At 36.7% G+C, this 23,370-nt stretch overlaps 1 protein-coding gene across 7 annotated transcripts in view; it reads left to right on the forward strand.

The window, feature by feature from the left end:
* The window catches only part of MEF2C (myocyte enhancer factor 2C), a 123,493-nt gene that overhangs the window by 45,356 nt on the left and 54,767 nt on the right, over nucleotides 1-23,370 (forward strand). For 6 of the 7 annotated variants that reach the window (XM_014936851.1, XM_014936855.1, XM_014936853.1 and 3 more), the window contains exon 1: nucleotides 14,786-14,988. In XM_014936851.1, the coding sequence (XP_014792337.1) occupies nucleotides 14,815-14,988 (174 nt within the window). In that variant the 5' untranslated portion in view covers nucleotides 14,786-14,814. Of the gene's footprint in view, nucleotides 1-2,009; nucleotides 2,208-14,401; nucleotides 14,606-14,785; nucleotides 14,989-23,370 lie in introns of those variants that run through there. The other variant, XM_014936857.1, reaches the window with a different exon arrangement.

Genomic DNA, 23,370 nt, shown 5'->3' on the forward strand with positions numbered 1-23,370 from the left:
CTGCGTGTGCATGGGAAGCACCACTCTTTAACTTGCTCTTTGTATCGGAGGTAAGGCTATAGGAAAAACAGGAAAGAAACCCAGTCCGAGGAAATTTAAAACCGTTTCTAAAAATAGGCTGGGTTTGTTTGTCAACACTGGATATCAGATAAGGCTGTCTCCTAGCTTTTGTTTGAGGAAAAAAGTTTTAAAAGTACATTTAATCAACTGAAGTTGATTGAGTAGCAAAGTTTTGGGCTTCTGCTTTTTGTGGTAAATATGATCAAGCACTTTTGGGTCTTCTTAAGCAGTCACAAGTTGAACTGTTTTCAAAGAAGTAAAAAGCAGCAAAAAAAAATTTGCAGCATTTACACTTTATTGTATTGGCAATATGAATCATTCCATGTTCTGCATTATGGTAATGATTTAGGCCTAGCAAATAATATAAAAAGGCATTCATGTACAGAAAGGTAATAGGTATTAAACTTTAAATTTTGTTTTGCCCAGAAGATTAATTTTATCCTAGTGGCTAGTTAGAAAACTCAGACTGACTGCTTATTTGTTAACTTTTTTTTTTTTTTTTCTCAGAGCGGTAAAAGACTTGAGGAGCTTAAAGTTTAATGTATGCAAAGCAAATCAAGAGAGAATCAAAGATGAGAGTGAGTGAGGTCTAGCTTTTCTACCTCAGTAGCTTTGAATCAGAGCCAAATAATGGATTAAATGGCCAGGACATCGGCTTAGTGTTACGTAACGTATTGAGAGAATTGATCAGGTTGGCTGCAAGACTACCAGCTTAAAATAAATAAGGAAACACCAGCCTCTGGTTTAAAATGACTAATTTATATATATATATTTTTATTTCCAAGGCAATATTTTTAATATGTGTAATACACTTTTAAAAATCAGTTTAAATGAATCTCTACAAGATTTTTTTCTCCTCTTCTGTATTTAAAAGAACTCTGTGCTGTTCTGTTCAAAATTGTAAATATAGAAATACAGTAAATGAAGGTTAAAAAGTGGGAAAAAATGCATCTTTTGCTTTAGTACGAGACTAAGCATTATTTCTATGTTTTCTTGTCAAGGCTTTTCTATCAAGGCTTTTACTGCTTGGAATACTTCACATATGGTAGAAATTAATTTTGTGATTTATGATATTTTGTGAAATACTGAATGAGTACTGTGTTATGTGTTTTTATATATTGTATATAAGTGTCTTTAGTTTTGCTGTAGAACCAGTATTGCAAAGTTCAGGGAGCTAATATCAATGCATTACTAACACTGTGAAAATATTTTTCAAAACTTTCTTAAGTTATCATCTCTCCCTTTTATTCTGTACTATATAGCTTGGCTTTTGGTGCAAGAATTTTCATAAGGAAAGATGTATGTGTTTTCTAGTTATAAATAGTTTGTCAGAACCTTTCAGAATTAATATTGAAATGAAATAAGGGAAAATGCAGTGCGCGTGGGTTTTTTTTCAAGTATCTTGAGTAATACTTGCTCTAATCTATATTCTTAAAGTATAAGGTTAAAATTTTTGGATTTAAAGTAGCTGACATCTCTCATATATCAAGTAACACTTTAATAAAGGTCCATCCTATTTGCATAATGAGGGACATTATCACCTCTGCTGTCAAAACACAAGATTGTTTTTCCTTTCAGAAATGAATTAGCTGGCCTACTTAGCATACATAGGTACAGAAAGGTTCATTAACTCTCTGATTTAGGTAATTCTTCATATTAGAGCACTGAATGATACTTAAAACTAGAGACACCTAATATTGTTAAAGTTTTGGCAATGTGTATTTCAGTCCTTTTCTTCGTTTCTTGATGTATTGGCGGGTTTGTTCGTAAAAAGAAGCTTTTGAATGAAATTATTTCTCTATGCATTACTTATTTTATAGATTCAATAAATATTTATTATAATTTACTTATACACTAAATTCTAATTAGGATGCTTGGTCAGATCCATATAATAACTTTCATCTAGGTATCACTTTTGTAATAACATTTTATTTCCTTTCTGTGTTTAGCAGGAACGGATGCAGGGGACTGTGAACTGAGTAGTGCAAGTGCTGAAGAAGGAGGTTTGTTTTGAGGAAACGGGAAAGAGGAAGAAAAGAGAAGGGAAAAATACGTAATTTTAAGGAAGAAGGAGAGGAAAAAAAACGGGGACTATGGGGAGAAAAAAGATTCAGATTACAAGGATTATGGATGAACGTAACAGACAGGTGAGTGGCAAAAATACCATATTTGAACATTGTATTGTATTTCTAAGGTGAATTATTCTCATCAGTGATTGAAAAGTTGATAACTTTGTGTATATATACATATACCTATATATATATGTATATACACACAATGTATGGAAGAATATCAAAGAAAAAGTACTTTGGAAACAACCAGAAACCTCACACACAGTGTTTTCAAGTCTAGTAACATGCATAGTTAGGAATTTATTACTTGAGGCCTTGATTCTACAAAGACTGATGTCTATGCTCTACACTGGGCCCCCTCTGCACTCACTTTGACTTCAGTGTGTATTGTACATGGTTAAGCACATCTGCAAGTTGTTACAGGATACAGGCTTTTAGTATTTTTACGAGTTTATTTGCAGGAGGACTTGCATCTAAATTCATAGATCCAAATTATTTATGTTTCTACACACTTGCCGTGCTTTTATTTTTACCTCCTTCGTATAAAAATGACACTACTTCATAAAAAATCTCATCTTTTCCAGTCAGAATTTTAAATAGAGTTTGAGTAGCCTAATACATTCTAAAACCCACATATAATAATGTTGGCGTGTTGTAGTTATGAAACAAAGTCTCTGTTACTGATGCTATAGCTAAATAGGTCCAGCAGGACTGGTTAATTAATTATTACCACTGCTTTAGATAAAATGGCTGAGTAGCTGTCACATACTATCAACACTATCTCTGCAGTTAAAATATGATCATAAATTAGAGAAACTGCTTTCCTGTTTTCAGAAAAATAAAATTCAACAATTGGCATCTTAAAATAAAAGCAGTGAAAAGCTGCTGCTGTTTACATTTGATGTAAACGGGTGGATGTTTTGTTGAAACTGGAGATACACAAGTGTGAGAAAATCTCCATAAAATTATTTAACACTATGATTGGTGTTCTTCATACACGTGGCTGCAATTTTGGAGTAATCTTCGGTAGCTGTTATTTCAGAACTTGATACAGCACTACTATTAATATATTAGCTTATTTATTTGATCTGTTATTGTGTTGAAGAATATGTAAGAATTTATTATGTTGTTAGTCTTCAAGGACTTTAAAAAGCCATAAAGAACTCAAACTAGGCATAATAACAAATTAAAATCTTTAAATATACTTTCACGGAATCTTTAAATTCTGTAGTGTTAGTAGTCACTTGTGTTCTCCATGGCAGAAAATCATGTTTAAAAGCAAAATTATATTTAGGATGGATACATTTTGTGTTTTCCCTAAAGGTTGCTTATTGCTGTGGGCCAAGCCGAAAAGCAGTAATTCTACCCATATAAAACCACCACCATATTTATTTTAATTGCTCTATAGTTTGGGATTGAAATTTTATTTGAAATATTGAACTGAATTTATCATTAGACGTAAGACTGTAGTTGTTTGGAACTTTCCCACACTACCATGATGGTCTTTTTTGAAGTGAACATGAATTATTTTGTAAATGATACTACAAAATTTTGCCATTAGTAACATTAGTTTATACAAGACTTCAGTGTCAAGTTGCTTACTCAAATACAGGATTTACGGAGAACTTAATCCCCAATTTTGTCAGTGATATCTTTCAAGAGCCTGAATTTACTTTGAAAAATGAAGAAAGCTAGTCTTTCAATTCATTCACTGAAGAGTTTCAAGACCTCTAGCACCAGCTTTCAGAACTAATAATTACGAATAAAACTATAACACTGGAATGGTAACAACTATAGAGTTAGTGAAAAAAAAAGTGTTTATCTTTGGTTATCTTTGATAATATCCATCATGTTGATTTGTCTGAAGGTATAGAATTACATTACACTCCACGTAGTATAATTGGCTTGATTCTGCTTCTCATTTCTACTAATATATTGAAACATAATTTAGAAAGTGTTTCTACTGGTTTTATCCTCTTTGCGTTTACTGTCCTGATTTAAAGCTCAGTGAAGCCACTGAAAAGATTTCCATTGAGTCGCTTGGACTATGGGATCAAGCTTTTTAATTGAAGTGATATATATGTGATTAAACACTGATGATTCTTTTAGCCATTTGTATGAGATGTACTCTTTTCACAAGCCTTACTGGTTCTTAAAATATAATATATTCCACAAGCAACCGCTGCTTCAGTGAAGATCCATCAGTTTATTTATTTTCTAACTTACACCCTTCCAGTAGTCTTAAAATAGTAATTGGTTTATATTCCTATATTATTTTTTATTCCATGGCATTTGAATATTTGACTGCATAAAAGAGATAAAAAGGTTGCACAGGGCAGGGGGGAAAGTTTAAAAGTTTTTGATTATTAAAATTAAGATACCAGTTGAAGCATAGTTCCACAGAGCTTATTTGTAGCTCCGTTTACATGGATGGATGACTGTTCAGTTTACAAGACTGCTTTCCTCTTTTCCTTCTTACTACCTCACCGAAAGATGTTTGTAAGAGCAGCAGCAAGTCTGTTGACTTGAAACTGCCTTGCTGTTGCTTATTTTCAAACTCGGTGTGGTTTCACAATACAAGGCATGTTAGACGACAATGTGATACGTATGAATAGTGCATCCTCAGCTGTTTTCAAGCACATAAATTCTCTGCAGGACAGCACATGCAGGGAAAAATAGGTGGAACACACATTGGACAAGGGAATATAGCAATAGTGTAATTCTTCTGCCCTCTCCCAGCGCAAGGGTGAATCTCTTTGGATAAAAGGGGTTTTGCAAAAGGGTTTAAGTTTCCACAAGGCCTGCGGAAGGTGATTTTTGTCCTTGCTTTTCCACTTTTGCTCAGTGTCCTGACTAGCTATTTACGTTGACCATTGAATGGAGTACATTTTTTCATCAGAATAACAGCTGTTTTCTTCTTTACTACTGTCTGCTATGGCAGGAGACTCCCCTACTGTTCAAAGTGCTTGTATGAGTGGATTGGGAAGGACAAAAATAGCGCTGACCTCCCTTCCAGAGGAATTCTTCTGAGGAAGTCTAGTTGGTTGGATTTGTGTGCTTTAGTGACCATACTGGCTATAAATGTGAGTCGACACTGTCCAGAGTCAGATGTCTGTCTGCAAATCTCACAGAAATGTGCAGTATGGGGATGTGTTCTGCACTTTTCCAAAAACTATTTGAAGCTTTGACATTTTGGGCTAAGTTAAAGGAAAACTACTGCAACCTACACATTAGAGGCCCAGTCCATTCACCATGGACTGCAGAAGAGCTCTGTCATTGACTCCAGTGAGTGCAGAATTCAGGCTTTAAACTAGGAGGAGCCATTAATTTAATGTTGTTTGATGTGGGCTGCCAGTTGGCTGTATTTTCCTAGCCCTCATAGTAACCATGTGGTGACAAAGGTGGCAAGGATGTTTGAATCTTCTGTGAGTGATCACAAATTCTCTTTGAAAGTTGTGAAAGTTTCAGAGAAGCCCATCTGAAAAATTCCCATTCACTCTGCTTTAAACCACAGGGAGAAGGAGTATGAATAACTGCCAGGGCTACAGTAAACGTGTATTTATTTGTGTAGTTTAGTTACCATCATGATATTAAATGGAAATGAAAACTCTCAAGAGAGTCCTGTTATAAGCAGCCAATGTGACCAGAGACTTTATTTTTATTATTGCAACACTGGATAATATACTCTTCATAAATGTGGAACAAATCTCTGGTAGTGTTGCTGAGGCTCATAAGATCGTGGTGGCCTTGTCAACAGCCCATTTGAGTGGACTGCATACATGGTATTAGTTGCACCACCAACAGAACCAATAGCCAAAAATATTAGCACTGACATCTGACGTTGGAAGCTTCTGACTGCTACAAGTTCTTTGTGCAGATTGGAGAAGGTTGCTGTGAAGAATTCTGGGGTGTTTTTTTTAAATAAAAAAAAAAAATAAAAGCTGAAGGGCATTTGCAAAGATGTGGGTGAACTTTTTTGTCTTGTCTGTTCTTAATTGAAAGAAATAATTCAGCTAGCCCTGTTATGGTCAACACATGAAAGAAAAATTGTATTCATCTGCCTGAAAAAAAGTCCTTGTATTTTTTTCTATTTTTTTTTCATCAGTTTGAAATATTTTATTAGTTTTAAAGAGAGCCTTTGGTAGTCTGTTGTAGGCTGGGATCACCTGAAACTCTCTTTTCAACAGTCCGGGCAGGGGTACCCAGGCCTAAAATAAATAGGTGTAATGACGTAAATGATATTGTATTACTGTTCTACAAGGTCACTTACAAAATATCTCATTAAATCCATGGTCTGTGAGCTAAATCCAGAGGTACATTGACCCAGGAAAAAGGGCGTATTGACCAAATGACATTCTGGTGTCAGGTGTGGAACACCCACTTGCTTTTAATCCACTGGTTTTTGTAGTTAGTATCAAGAAATATCAGGTCCTATACAGTGATCCACCATTTTTTATCCCTCTGGTTGTCTTGCTCATTAGTTCTGCATTTTTTTTCCCTCCTTGTGAAGCATGCTGTTGTCAGATTCACAGCTAAAACCGAGTTGAGCTTAACTAATGATTCTGCATACTGTTTAAAACATCTCTTTCAATTTGTAATGAGCTGCTGGGAGCTTAAGTGTTATTAAATACCATAGGAAGTGTACACTTCAATATTAAAGTTCTTAAATAGCAAGACAGTCTTTTTAAAGTATTATGTCCGTGTAATTCTATAGGGTATGACAGTAACAAACACTTGCTTTTTAACTTTTTCATACGTAGACTTTTTATCATTCTTTGATTCCAGCAAATCTGTAAAGCTATAAACCAAGGCTTACTGCAGTTATCAGCTCAATAGGGAAAAAATTAAAGCAGATAAGTAAAGTGAGGTTATGGGGCAGGGGAAGAATATCCTGGAGGGAAATGACCGTTTGCAGGAAGACCTAGATTTGTTCTACTGACTTCGATACCTAATGCTGCTAGTTTCAAAACTAATTTCAGCCTCGCGTATCTATTTTTATCTCTGTTTCAGCTCTATTTAAAAGGAAAGAGTAAGAGACTATCGGCTGAATCAGAAACTCCCCTGTAGAAAGAGAGAAGAGCCTTGCATATTCATGCTAAAATGAACGCAAGTTAGACAGAAAAACTTTTTTCCACCAATTTTTTGATATTTTCAGTTTTCCTTCATGGGGTGTCTTCATTTTATTGAAGATCTGAGATTTTTTTCCCCCAGAGAAATGTTTTCGTATGAAAACATAACTGCTTAACTATGCAACTAAGCTGTTCAATGAACCTTTGTCTTAAATATCACACTTGCTTTTTATCTTTTACATATTTGAATTCTTTCTCTTGCTCACATTAAATTGCACACAGTAAGAAATATACTTGGAATATAGGATTACAGTCAGGCCCTGGTCCTGTTTTTTTCAGAGGTAATGTTTGGTTTCTGTAAGCAAAGAATACAGCCCAAGTTTTCATGACTCCTAAATTGTAGTGATCTGCACGGCTCTGGCAGCACTTTTCACATTATGCCAGACTACTTGAGAAGTAAAGTTATAAGAGAGCTGCTGAACAGAGCCGTGAATTTCTAGAATGTATTATATTTAAGGTTAAGTGCGCTTGTATTACAAGCATGTATGTTCTGAGCATAATTTAGAGTGAATTAGCATAAGGTAAATATTTAGGTCAAATTACTTTTAATTTGAAGTGTGAGCAAGAAGCCTAAGTAAAGAGAGTGCAGTGGTGAATGAGGCATCAGCCAGCACAGCAGAGCTGAAAACCAGAGCAGACACAGGCGCAGCCTCGCTGTCTTGCAAGGAATGGTTTGGAAAGCCCTGGGGGAGAGAGAGCTGGAGGTGGGAAGCAGAACTGAAGCCATTGTGAAGGGGAAGAAGTTACACTCTTCCTGTTATGACAGGAAATGCAGACAAATGTGCTTCCTGACCATTTGCTCAGCAGGGAATGAAATATTCTTTGACCTTTACCTTATGAACATTTTAGCAGCACAGAACTAGTAAACATGTTTTTTACCCTAAACATCTATTTGTACCTGCCAGAACTGGTGATAGCATACCAAAAAAAAAAAAAAAAAAAGTCAGTTTTCTTGTATATTGTGCTAGCTACTGTGTTTTTGATAGAAGTGATGTTTTTTGCCTAAAATACTTATATATCTGTACATCTACATATAATGGACTTAATCTTACATCTCTGATCCAACAAAAGGAAACGAAGTATCAGAGATTAACAATTATTATTCTTGCATCACTGTCTGGTTTTAGATCTTACTTTGTAAGTTAAAGTGGGAAGCATATTGATACTGCCTAACCTATAATTTCTGAGTTGATATATCATCTGTTAATTAACACATCTTCCAATTATCCCTGCTCTCCTTACTTACAAAGAAAAAAATTTGTATGAGAGATCCACCATCATGTGTCAAATTTGGGCAGAGTACTAAAATATCACTATTTTAAGTATTTCATCTGTTATTTATGTACTGATACGCTAAAAATGGGGAGTAACACACAAGTACAAAACCTTCCTTTTTATACGGATTGATCATGAACATTGTAGTTGTTATAGCTATAATTTTAGGGCATCCTGCCTAGAACTCCTCATTATCTGGGCTGTTCAGCAAGTCATAGCTCAGTATGCTTGAGGTTTTCTGGGACAATAGCTCTTTTACCAGCATAAATAACTGCTGTCTCATCCCTGTAAGTTACGCTGGAGGGTTACAAGACCATGGAAGTTGCTGAAGGTCCTTCACTCCTCGTTAAAGGGTCTTTCATTTAATGTGGCATGCCCAGCTGTGGCATAAAGGAAGATTTGTCTCGGGTGAATCCTGCACTGGTGCTGCCTCCCAGTCACACTGAGGGTTACTGCAAAGATTGTGGCAGCCAGGCCTCTTCATATGACAAACAGATCTAAACAAAAGTCAAATAGGAGGAAGGGGAAGAGAGAATATGACAAAAGCTCTTGCCTTTACAGTAGCTAGTTGGTGTTTCAGTATATGACAGGATTAGGTGCCTGCAGTGACATTTTAGTCAAGAGCTCATTGGTTTGCACATGGCCAACTTGGCCTTATTATGTTTGAAGTTAGCTAGATTGCTCATGCAGTACCTTCTGTTTGTCACACATGTCATATCTGCCATGCTTGCTGTAGTCTCTGAGTCAGATTTAGATATTCCAGATGAAATAAGGACAAACAGAACAATATTTCTTTATCCAAGAGCATCTGTATCAGATACTTCTGTGCACCAGTGGTCCCTGATTTTCTCTGGTCACTCGTACATGTTTAATGGCAGGAAATGTAGATGGGAAGGATTATGTGCAAATGCCCTGTTTCTCTCATTTTCCTATGTCAGCAGCTATATATCTTTCTAATCAGGATAGGAAGACATAAGGGGACTACTGATATTTTGCCCGTGGCTGGACTGAATTGCTTGAAAGATCACAGGACTGCTCCTTTGAAAACATAGAATGTTAGCACATATGCTGTGGCTGTTAGTGACAAATACGGAGGGCTGTTATGGCTCAGCCTCTCGGAGTGCCTGAGATTTCAGAAGAAGTTCTAGAAGGACTTGAATTAAAAACAAAAGTAAAATAAAATACAGAAAGAAACAAAGACTGCGTTGCAACAATGACAAATAATGTATCCTGAAGTCTGTATTCATTAAATGGGACTGTTTATGGCTGCTTCTGTTCCTCCACTGATGTGTTAAATGTGTGTAAGAAGCACATAATTGTTGGTACTAATGTGGCTAAATAAAGACTGTTACCAGTGGCCACTATCACCATTTACACACATAAGCGTTTAAATTTAAATTTCAGCACATGAAAGGATTTATACTCACAACCAAGCAACATTACCTTCTGGTTTATTTAGGCAAGTTTTACTTACCAGCGATTAAAGAAGAAAGCCTGCTTTCTGGGCCAAATTACCCTCTAAACTGAGCATATTGGAGTGTGTGATATGCACACTGGAGTTGGGGCTGCCTGCAGCCCCTCTGGCAGACACTGCAACGACTAGTCCATGAACCACCTCTCAGAAGACTCTTGCAGCTTTATGCATGGAGAGCTAATGGAGAGGTGTTTCCATGGTGTTGAAGAACAGCCAGAGTTGAAGTGGAAAAACATCCTTTTAAAAAATCCTCTTTTGTCAATGCCTTTCCTTCAGCACATAGAGCGGGTTTCACCTTTAGTCAGACATTCATCCAAAATACATAAAAAGCTCACCTTGATTTGTATCAAGGAAGTTGGAAGCTGGCTACTTCACCGTTGGGTGGGTTTTTTTTAGTTCTCCCAATACCTTAGGGCAGCATCTGATTAGCTCACAGCGTCTATAAAGTCATCAGCATTTATGCTTTTTCATATACAAAAATACTGCAGGCTTTAGCCACCTAGCTTCTCAGTACTGCCTTTCCTATTATGAGGGCAGTTTGGCTCTTAAGTTTTTGAAAAATAACCTTGAAATAAGTAAAATAGCCATAGCACTAAGACTAATAGTAATAGACCAGTGGGTTTTCAGTTAATATGAAGGGATGGAATTAGGTTATTTTTTGGTATGTTTCACACGTAAATGTGGTGCTTTCCGCACACTCTTCTTTTTGCAATACATGTAAAACTATGCATGAAAGCACCTCACTAGGTGCTTCTAAATTAAGTATTTAGAAAATGAATGAGCGTTTCAAACCTTATGTTTGCACATAATTGTTGCACATTAAAGCATGTTGCACATGCTTAAAAAGGTTTTAAAGACACCTGAGTGCCGGTCTCATAGCTGTTCAGCTTCCTCCCTCCACTCCACTTTCATTTTCCCCAGTTCTCACACTATCATTATAAAATATTATACCCCAAATAGAGAAGGACTCCTGAAATTGTCTGTCGTTCTCCTGAAAAGGAGAAAATTTGTGAACAGAAAAACACCTACAAATTAGCAGTGGTATAGACAGCAAGGTTAGTTATCATATCTTGGCTGGTATCGTCAGGAAAGAAAATCTAGTGATTTGATTCTTGCTGCTGAAAAGAAGTTAAATATTAAACAGACGTCAAAATGGATGCACTTTTTTGGATGTCCTTTTTTAAATATGTTGATGAATCGTCTCACTGCATGTGTGTTTTCTCCCAGTCTCACTCATGTTCTTTATGTCAAATGACAAAATGACATTTTCTGTTGGTATATGATGCTGTCATGACTGAGAACTCTAATGCAGTATATGACAGTGAGACTGTGTGCCCACCTGGATCTTCTGGTGCTGCAGCTACAGCTCCTCAAAAGCTTCTGTTCACACACAGGCTCTGTATGTCTTGTTCACCCTCAGCACTGAGTCAGTTCAAGTACAATAAAAGCTTCTTAAGTGTAGGTTGCACACTGTGTTCCACCTAGACAAAAGACCCCAAACGTTTTAAATGATTTATCCTGATTTTTTCCACTCAGCAGAGTTTCTGCAATACTAGCTTATCTGTTACCTCAGGCAATATTTATTAGATACCTTTTGTTTGGATGAGTATGGTTAACGTAACAAATGGTTAACAAATTGAGACCCCAGAGAAGTTAAGTAGTAAAGAAGCTGTCTACATGGGTTGCTTACAAAAATATTTTAGCATATGGAAGAGAAGTATATTCATCTTCCGTATGTAGCCACATAGAAGAAAGTATGAAAAAATATCATTGCTTTTAAATGGCTTGAAGAGTATTCTTAATCTTTCCTGAAGTTTGACCTTCCATGATACATTTGAAAACATGAGTTCACCCCTACGATAAACTGCTGTAAAAGCATGATAAATTTATATACATATATATATGTAATATATACGTGTAAAGATAAGCCACAATAAATGGCATATTTAGAAAGAAAAGTAATATTCCAGATCACCATAGAAACAGTAGTAGATACAGGTTTTTTTAATGCCTTTATCAGCAGTGACACAAAGCAGTATCTGATAGATTTAGAAAATGTTAGAAAGATCAAGGAGTTAAAACCAAATCAAATTCAGAGCAATTAAGATTATTTTTTAAATCAAGGAAAAAAAAAAAAAGATCTAGCTGATTTGTTCTTTTTTTTCACTTTCCACAAAAAGGAGCTCTAACCAGTATCATTCTGGTGATAAGTGTTATGAAATAAGTATGTGCTGTGCAGCACAGCTGTGTGGTTATTCTAAATGTTCAGGAGCACCTAACAGTAAACACAAACAGTGGCTTTAAAGATATTTCTGTACTGGAGTGTACTTTGATGGTAAGAAGCTGTAACATGCTGAATTCTGAGGTTTCTGTGCAACAGAAACCATACTGTACAGAGACACTCCACCTACAGCACTGTGGTCAGAAAGTTGATTGAAAGGCATTTTAGATGCAGAAAAATATGTTGAGTTAGTACATTTTATTTTCTGTATGTTTAGCTTTTTCTAAAACATGCTTTTATATATAGATATATGTTTCAACAAATGCATTGCAATTTTCTGTAATCAGAGAAAACATTAAAGGAGTATTTGAAAGACTAGGGTTTTTTTCAGAATTGGAATGAAGTTTTGTTACCTATCTTGTTATTCATTCCAAATATCAAAAGCCATTGAGACAGACAAATTTAGAAAGAACTTTCTACCAATTAAGCATACATGAGACCAGTGCTGTGGAAAGTGTGTTTTCAAAATGCTTGAATAATTGTATTTAATGGCAATCCGTCTTTGCTTAACAGTATGTTCACAGGGGCTAAAGAGATTGAAGTGACAATAAGAGGAACAACATTCAGTACATGTTTGGGAGAATAAATGTGCATACTATTGGCACAGAGCCTCATCTTTCTGAGAGGGACTAGCAAATAGGGATTAGCAATACTTAAAGGTCACGTTTTCCATGGCCTGACATGCTGGGATTTTAAGGTAGTCCGGGGTCGCAGTTAGCATTAACTTGCATTAGGAGTGTGACAAGATAAAACAGCAGCCGTATGAACCGTGTACAGACCAATCTTCTTGCCTCAGCATTAAAGTGCAGAGGTGCCACTGCTTATGGGTATTAAGGGATGGTAGCAACAAGTGCAGGATTAGGCAGACCTATAAACTTGGTTGCGTGCCTGTCCTTGGCGTATCAAATACCTTCGCTACATGCTAAATTTGATTAATAATAGGCTTAGCAAAAGCGTATTTTCATCTTAAAAATTCTTGTCACTGAAAATTAGTGGAGGAAAAAAATGGATGTAAAAAAAAAAAAAAAAATCACAGTCGGTGTACACACTTAATGGAAATTGCATATATAAAGAAAGGGAGGAGAAAAATTCAGCCATACAATTAGTGTAAACATCTCCTGGTGGTAGTTTCTTATTCTGAGTCACATGTCTTACTGCAACTTGTAAGCTAGTGCAGAAAAAAAAAGAGGAAAAAATATTATTTGACGTGCAGGTCTTTCATTTTCAAAACAGTCCCTGTGGAAAATTACGGTTTTGTACAGAGTAACGGTATTTTTCATACTGCCTAGGTTTTGCATGATGTCAGGGCGTTAACTGGCCTAATGAGAACTCATAAACTCATCCCTATTTTTTCCTATATAATATAACCCAAAGTCCTTTGTACTAAAAGATGCCAGTTGGTATTTCTAAGTATCTAATTCAAAATGAAATAAAGTCTACTACATCTTTGTTTAGAAAGGACCTTATTTCAAAGTTGATATTTGTTGCTGGACAGCTATTCTTCATTCATGCTTTGTATTTCTCATTTCTTACATGAGTATTTGAACTTTTAACATTGGATATTTCTTCAAAAGTATTATGAGTGTGTTTATGCAAACAACATATCTGTTTCACACAACTTAAATTCTGTATGAAATAATTTCTTTCCCTAAAAATCTAGCAAGAGTTGGGGGCCATGGAATCAAAGTTAATCACTCTCAAAAGTAAGATTTTAATCCATGTGTTCAGACTACTATTTGCAGCTTAAAGTATTGGCGGGAGAGATGTATGCAATATAAAGAGTATCTGAATTGGAAAGCTACAGAGAAAGATGCAGTACCAGCACTTCATAGCGCTACTTAATGAAAACATCCCGTGCTCTTTGCCTGTAACTCAAGTTTTGTGCAATGAGAATTAGGTATATTTCCTCGCTTACATACATAACGCACACACGTACTTATATTCTATTTTGGAACTATATTTATATTTATACATTTGCCTTCTGAGCGTGTTCAATACAAAGACTACAGCGGTCACACGTTATATTTCCAAAATGAGAAGAAGGACTACAAAGATGAGCTCAGGGATTTTTTTTTGACGGACTTTTTTTTTTTTTTTTCTTTTTTTCCAGGTGACATTTACGAAGAGGAAATTTGGGTTAATGAAGAAGGCTTATGAGCTGAGTGTTCTGTGTGACTGTGAGATTGCTCTGATCATCTTCAACAGCACCAACAAACTGTTCCAGTATGCCAGCACTGACATGGACAAAGTGTTGCTGAAGTACACCGAGTACAACGAGCCGCATGAGAGTAGAACGAACTCGGATATTGTTGAGGTAAGATTTTGCGTTCTGTGAGGAGGCTTTTTTCACTTTGCTGGGAGGTACTCAAAGTGAGAGGCCTGATTGTACCCTGGAGCACACGTTATATTTCCAAAATGAGAAGAAGGACTACAAAGATGAGCTCAGGGATTTTTTTTTGACGGACTTTTTTTTTTTTTTTTCCTTTTTTCCAGGTGACATTTACGAAGAGGAAATTTGGGTTAATGAAGAAGGCTTATGAGCTGAGTGTTCTGTGTGACTGTGAGATTGCTCTGATCATCTTCAACAGCACCAACAAACTGTTCCAGTATGCCAGCACTGACATGGACAAAGTGTTGCTGAAGTACACCGAGTACAACGAGCCGCATGAGAGTAGAACGAACTCGGATATTGTTGAGGTAAGATTTTGCGTTCTGTGAGGAGGCTTTTTTCACTTTGCTGGGAGGTACTCAAAGTGAGAGGCCTGATTGTACCCTGGAGGGGACTCAGCGGTAGGAGAGCTCAACAGGGACAACCAGGTATTGGTTTGGGGGTTGGAGACGCGGCAGAGACCGAAATCAATCCAGTCTTCTCTGAGCTATGGGTTTTATCCTGCTGAGTCTCCCGTGCTCAGCAGAAACTCCTGCAATCCCTGTCCTCCAGCTTTCTGTGCTGCTTTGTCCCTTTGTCCTGTTATTCTTCTCCATGCCTCGACCACTACCTCCTCGCTGATCTCCCCCGTGTCTCCCGCTGACATGTTGCCCCGAAAAACCTGTGTGCCTTGTCCCCTCACTCCTAAAGTTATCATGCCCTCCATCCAGTAGGAACTAAAAATACATTGTAAAAGATATGGAAGGAGAAGGTTTAGAATTACTGCTTTAAGGCATCCGACTGACTCGTTTAGCCTTTTTGTTTATTTACAGAGAAGCAGGCTTAATAAAATGCAAGAAAAGTTTACTTACGAGCTGCACAGTGACATGTGTTTCAGCTACCTGACACAGAATGCTGTTACTATAATTTAATAATAACAGTATCATCAGAATGGTAGAGACACCTTGTAATTATTTAAAAAAAAATATATACAGGGCAAGTTGTATTTAGAATTACTGAAAATTACTAATTAAAATTTAAGATTTCAATTTTAAGCTTCTAATATTTGCAGAAAAGTCAGTTTAATTTATAATCACATTAAGATTCAAGCCATGCAAAATAAATGAAGGTTTCGATGATTTTGTTGTAATAGCAAAACACTCAGAGTGATATCTAAAAAATTGCTTATGTGACTTACTCAACTCCTGTTTTCAGAGCACCTCAGTGATTAGGTATCTAACAGTATCATTTTAAAAAGTATTGGAAGGATGAGGTCCTGTACTAAAGATCAGTAAAATTTTATTCATAAATGCTACTGAATACCATGGCCTATACACTTAGATTACTTCAGATCTTTTAAAATGTGTTAGTTTCAGATTTTTAAATAATCTGGATGTTATCTAAAATGGCACTTTGGTGCTTCTTGAATCTTCACCTGGGTTAGTCATGTATTTCAGACTGGCGATGGAAGAAAGTTAGTGCGTGAATCACATATAAAATGTTTTTGATGGAGAAGAAATATGGTATAATAGACATGGTTACACTTGTTACAAGATGTCACAGTCACACCACCGTAGATGGCAATGACTGCAACCCAGAAATGCACATCACTTCTCTGTCTATCCTTATGTCAACATATAGGGCAATACTGTTCTGCTTCCTTCATGATCTCCCAGCAGATTTTCTCCCCCATCAGGAGAGGATGAGGTTCTGACAGCAGAACAAAAATTTATGTGAGTTAAGACTAAGAGGAAAGTGCATAATTTCTTCCTCCTCTCCATCATCCCTTTTCCTCTCTTACTTCCAATCTCCTGTATAGACATGAAGCCTTTCCTGTCACCTAGCTCTGGTAAGCCCATGTCCTGTCCAGCAGAATTTAAATTCTGTCCCCAAAATAATGACCTGTCCTCTTTTAGCGGCAAAAAGCCAGAATATTCTTAGCAGGAAAAGTTTCCTGTGATATCTTTACTTCTTCCTGCAGGCTTTCTTGTGGGAATGGGTGAGTAAGCCAGTAGTTAGAGATTTATTACTTGCTTCACAATGAATGAATACTTTTGATCTTGAGGACTATGGTTTTTCAAGAAACGTGGGTGAAAATATAAAAATTAAAATAAAGTCTATTTTGTTGTAACTCTGAGGTGTTCAGAAAGAGCACTCTCCACCAGCAAAATCCCTTTCTTGCAAAAATGGTGGGCCACTCTGGATAGGCTAAGAGGCAGTTTTGCACGCAGACGTGTAATTTTCTGCCTATATTCAAAGTTTGGCGGGCATGCCTTTTCACTTGTCTAAAAGGAGCCAAATAAAAGTAGGTAATTGAAATAAAAATTACTTAGAATGAGTAATTTAGCAATAGGCAGACAAGGCCAAATGAAGTGTATGTTTATAGTTTTCCCCGTATGTTTTGTCAGCTCTGAATTCAGCCATTTGATCGTTTCGCTGTTAATGTTTCTCAATGTTCTGCCTGTAATGCAAAATACTTAAGCCACACCGGTGCCAGTTCTGTTCCGGGATCAAAGGAGGACTTGTGCAGGGTGTAGGTTTTGAACAAAGGTTTCATATTATCGTGCCTTTACTTGATAATTAACATCACAGCGAGGAGCACAATAGAGGAACAGAGCCCGTGACAGCGTGCAGTCTGAGAAATGGCTTGACTCTTAGCATAGTTTGGATATATTTTTAGGTACAGGATATAAATCTGCCACACATTTAAATATTTAAATTGATCAGTTAAACTGACTACATTACACATATTTTCCTTGTAGAGAGTCCATTTTTTTTTCGCTTTCAGACAGCTAGATCTCACACTTACAAGTTTTTAATCTTGTTCTTCCAGAGCAATCAACAGCAGCTGAGAATCAGACAGTATTATTAAATCTGATCATTTTCAATTAAATGACTGTTCAATAACTATATTTCAGTGGAAGAAAAGGACATCACTGTGCTCACAGATTTCCGCACAGCATTAGAGAAAGAAAACTTTTTTTGATAGACATGAAATTTTGAAATATAACTGTCAACTGTATAAAGGTCTTTAATTTAGAATCCAATTTTTGTTCACATTCAGCATAATTTTAACTATTTAGTTACTTTGTGGTTGTGGTAGAACTGTGTTATCAGTCACTAGAATGTGGTATGACTTCTTCGAACAATCTGTATTCAAGGAAAATCAAAAGAGTAGGTCTTTAATATCTAGTTAATTACTTTTAAGTTAAACTACTGCTTTTCAAATGGAAAAATTACATGAATTTTCATGTAGGTCTGGCTGAAGCTGTTAATTTTATTAAGCAGACATTTTCAGTTTAATTACTGGGATTAATTATGTTTAGCATATCTGAAGGAATAAGTCTTCCGGCCATCATTGTTATTTGAAGTATGAGAAGAAACCAAGTGTCTTACATCAACAAACATTACACTGTTTTTCAATAGAAAAAAATATTTTACATTTATTTTAATACTTAAAAATACTTTACATACTTTACTGCAAATCAACCAATTTGGTCCTACCCAATTTATAGGTATATAATCTGATTACATGTGTCATGATGTAAAATGGAGTGGCTGATATTGAGGGAATTGTAAAGTTCAGTTACTGTTATTCTTTGAGATCTTTTGGTTTAGTGATTTAAACAAATAGCTTATGCTTTCTTTACACATGTAGTGATTTTATTTACATGTAATAAATATAGCTAAGATGGTCTTTTCCAGTTGCCTGCAAATTAACATGCAATTTGGTATATCTGAGTTTTCCAGATCACAAAAATGATCTACCAGCTGAATCTGTTTCAGTTATTACCCCATAAATATACTTTACAACATCCGCGGGTAACTAAAATGTGTATTCATGAATATTTACATTCAGCACTCAAGTTTATCCATTTTAAGCAACAGTGACAATTGTGAGTTTCACCAAAATCTGTGTGGAGGTTTTATGATATGCATTAGTTCTGAAAAAAAAAAAAAAAAAAGTTCATTCTGAGACTTCTGTTTAGAGTTAACTGGATTCTTAAAACTGAAACCTTTATGTCCTCACCCACCAAACCACTCACACCACAGCCTTTCATTCAAGTTTGCTTCAGTTAAAAAGTGCATGTTGGTTGCTGGATACAGTAACTTATTTTAAGGAATAGCAGAACCAGTGCAGGGTTCCTTTGATACTGAGGAAAAAAAGATTACTTTCATTTTTGTGCTAACTTCCAAATGCTGTATGTAAATACCAACAACAATATATTCAGCAGCTGTCATTTCAAGTCCTGTGATATAATTACTGGAAGATTTGTAATTCCTTACTTTAAAACACAATTACATTTTCTCTCATTACAAAATCCTGTGGCATTTGGTGCACAGTCTCTGGTACAGAAGTGGTGTTTTCACAACCAGAGTTCCAATCTGTCCTCAGAAGTTTGTCAATAGATCCAGTTACTATCTGCTCTATCAGAAAAAAAACTTACCTTATGGGTTTGTTGTTTAACATTATCAGCACAGTTGTCTAGGAGTAGGCAATAATTTTCTTATGGCAATGAGGAAACGGGGAAGAATAAATGTCAGAGTTTTACAACAGACCAGTATGTCATGCATTATGCATTTTTTGCATTTATTTAAAACGAGGCCAGATCCTCTCCTTATTTTTTTCAAAACAGAAGTGGATGTAACACAATTTATTTTGGTGATATTCACTGCTGCACTACCGTGAGTGATGGCAATCCAGTGCCAGAGCAGTGGAAGCCCACCACTTAGGAGCTCAGAGAGGACATCACCCTTTGACTGTAGGGGATATGTTTCAGAGTAGGAATACAGGGAAAAGTTTTGCGTTTTGGCTGCAAATGTAATTACAACCCTAAGAATATTAGAGAAATCTGTTCCTAAGCCACCAAGACTTTGCTGATTTAAGGCGAAAGTTCCTGCTTGCTTTCTCTCTCACAGTCCCTTCTTCCTTGTCACCTCTTTCACGTCAAAGCATCAGCTACTGTCTCAGCTTCAGCAGACCTCTAGTGAGCTTTTTCGAAGTCCTGGTTTTGATTGTGTTCCTTAGACACGGAGTCTAATACGCTGATCTTTGCTCTGTGCGCACATAAATCATTCCTCCACAAATCACTAACCACTTCATCTTTCAGCTCTTTTTAAGCCCTCAATCCATCAATTTCTTTGACCCTGCTGCTCTTATTGTCCCTCTTTCTCCAGCTGGCTTCTATTCCTCTGCTGATTCAGTGGTCACTACCTTTAACTCAAGTTCTCCTACTAGGTCAGCCCTTTCAAATTCATCCTATTAACCATTTCTTCCGTTTTTCTGGCCAACATACATCCATCTCCTCAGTTCCTCTCTGCCACACCACTAATCACTGGTAAAGAAAAAAGAGGAACAGCTCAAACTTCCTCCATTTTCCTCTTTGCTCACTGAGGTTCTATGTTATGAATGCTAATCACCCACCAGATCTTCTCTGAATTTCGTCAAGTTCACTACTTAAAACTGCTACTTTGCATGCGTGCACACACATTTGTCTGATCTTTGCAGCTGTCTTTTATCTTACAAGAAACTCTTCCATGACCTCAGTGTCTGAGATATATTCTGAAATATCTCTCTTGCTATCTGCCTTTGTCTCTTTGGCTCTTATGCTGGCATCTGGCTTCAACTACTCCTTTTTTCCTCTCTCTCTCTTTTTTCTTTTCACACTTAGACAGAGTTCAGGGTCCTCAACACTGACTCTTCTACATATAGAAGATGCCAGCTCCTGCAATACACTGTCATATCCTCCCACTTCAATAAAACCTTATCATCAACTGGTTTCTCAGCTGTGTATTGTCTTACTCTGTGGGGTTTTTTTCACCCCCAAGCTTACTATGCTACTTTTATCAAGCATACTATGCCGTTTCACCTGCCTCTCCACTGACCCTTGCAATTTTGCTATATTCTGATGCACACTAACAGGTCCTACCTCAAAGTACTGACAGTTAGGGATAGCTTTTCCATTACACTTGATGACCCTCCATCCTCTTTTCCCTCCCTTTTCTCACTGTAATTGGGTAAGTTTGAAGAAACTCGCATCAGGTGATCTCTTGCTTTTAGTGACACTGAAGAAGACTTCATCAAGAATTACCCTGAGCTACTCTAGGAGACTTAATTATCCTAGGGCCATTGTGATGGTGTTGATGGTTGGTCACGGGGAAAAAAGTAGCTCCAATTTGGAATAATATGTCACGTTTTTAAATAATTTACAATTTATAGATTCTTTTTTATAGATAACCAGTATCTAGCATTGTCTTTTTAACTTGCTTTGCACAGATTCATACATCATTCATTTTGGACATTTTTAAGATTCAGCTGGACAGAGTGCTGGGCCATCTTGTCTAGACTGTGCTTTTGCCAAGAAAGGTTGGACCAGGTCCCTTCTAACCTGTCATTCTATAATTCTATGATTGCTCTAGTAACTGCTGATGAATTGACCTTTTGCAGAGTATTTTCCCTTCCCTTCCTGTGTGTGGTGAGGGAGAATTAACTGAACATAGCAAGAGAGATGAGTGCCATTTGAAGTAACATATTCCCCCAAGGGGAAGAAGTGAGCTTATGGACAGGTGAAATTCTCCCTGCAGATTGCACACCTTTTGTGTTTTACAGCACACAGAGACATCTTTACAGATGTTAATGTTAAGATGGTAGGGAGAAAAGTAATACCAAGCTCTATGTGGTGGTGTAATCCAGAGTTTTGCTTTTTTGTGTGTGTTATAGCTTGGTTAAAAAGTATTTTCCTCTAAAAAAGTATGTATAATGAAAACATGCAAAGAATGCTAGATTGCAAGGAATACTTCCACGGGTTTGTAGAAGAACTAGCTTGAACTGAAAATCTGATCAGTTGTAGAATGACCAGCAACAGAGTGTTTAATAGGCATGAGATGATACCACTAAGTCTCCTACAGGCTTGAGGGGACTTGAGACTTCGTACACCTTTAGCTTACTGGAAGGTTGGAGATGATGAGGGTGGCACTCAGGCCACCAAAGGTACATGCACAAGGGTGACATCCTACTCGGGCAGAATATTGTGCCTGAGAGGAATGCCACAGTCCTGTTTTGCTGATGAACTTCCTGCACGTTGTCTCATCAGTTCTTCCAGGTGTGCTGCGAGTCCTACAGCACGTGTAGTCACTTGGTGTGGAAGTTCTGAATGAGATGACGAGGAAAAAAAAATTCCTTCTGTCAATTATTTCTAAAGGTCACAGAGCTAATGACTAGCTGGGAGGTTAATTAGATTCTGAAAGCCTCTTCATATCAATTAAGACTCTTATCTGTGTATTTGTAGTAAATAAGCCCATATAACTCTCTAAATGTGCTCTTTTTAGGAAAAGTAAGGCAACTGTTGTAGCTTGTTTAATGCAATAAGTGTATTTTCCTCTTTTGTCATCATAACATAATACTGCATATAAACAATCTGTGAAATACACATCGAGTCAGCTCTTCAGCTGTTGAAATCAGGGGAATTATTTCAGCTACCATGGGCTGAAGATCTGGGACAGTATAGAAAGTAAGCCTGTATGTAAGAAAGGTTATTCAGGGTGATCTAAAGACAGTACAGTCTATTGGATACTGCCCTGGACTAGGACTCATGAGACTTGGATTTTATTAATAGCTTTGCCAAATACTGTTGTGTGACCTTGGACAAGTCACATTTCCTCCTAATGCTTCAGTTTCCCTATCTGTAAAATGGGGATACATTATTGATTTCCTTTGTAAATTGGTTGAAGACCAGCTTGTTAAAAAAGTGGCTACTGTTACCAGTTTCCACAGGCCAGGAGGCGATTGGACAGGGTCAACTGGCCAAAGAATTTCCTTTGGATGATGATTTAGGCTTTTTAAATGCTTACTTCTTCTTTCATTTTTAGTAAATATGAGCCAAACCATTATTGCTAACCTCATGCATGACAAAATCATGGGATTGGCTTCAAGTTCTTCAGCATTTTTGTAATATTCCTTCAGTCTGTCTTTGTTTCCCTTCAGAGTTTTAAGCCCCTGGAAAATGTGTTTGTAACCTAATATCCTCATGTGAGTTTTTTCTATGTTTTTCCTAACCATGGTTAGTACAAAAAGATCTTGGAGGGGAAAATATCCCATTTTCAAAAACACTAAAAAGCTCTCCACTTAATCAATCTCTAATTTCATTTTTTCAAGCAATTAATTTAGAAATGCATCGGTTTTTTAAAAAACAAAAGCTGATATTCTTACCTAATCTTATTATTCCATCAATTTGGGCTTCACATAAATATTAGCTATTACACTATTACAAGACCACAAAAAAAACTTCAAAGCTGGAAAATTGTGGAAGGCAATTCTGTTCTGCCCGAAGTAGTCCCTCAATGGGACTGCCCTTCCAGTTAGTGGGGCTCTCTCAAAATTAGTCCCTCTACTGCATCCAATAGAGAGCAATTTATTCCCTCCCTCCCAGCTATCCACATGAGATTTTTGACCCTCTGTCTTTCCATCCACAGGCTATTGTTTAAGCTCTCCTTGAAAACTCTGCAGCATCTGTTGCTGTGCCTCTAATAAGTGATAGATTTTTGATTCTTTGCAGCCTAGAAGAAGAAAGGTAGAGGGTTAAGTGTTGACACTACTTTTTTTTCTTTCTAATATATTTCAAATTAGTCCAGTATGTGAAAAATGCAGCTAAGGGAAAGTTGCGTAATGAGGTGTTTTGTTTTGCTTTCTCTCTCAAGAAAAAAAAAAAAAA

The sequence above is a fragment of the Calidris pugnax genome, unplaced genomic scaffold (genome assembly GCF_001431845.1).
Source record: "Calidris pugnax isolate Ruff unplaced genomic scaffold, ASM143184v1 scaffold40, whole genome shotgun sequence".
NCBI lineage: Eukaryota > Metazoa > Chordata > Aves > Charadriiformes > Scolopacidae > Calidris > Calidris pugnax.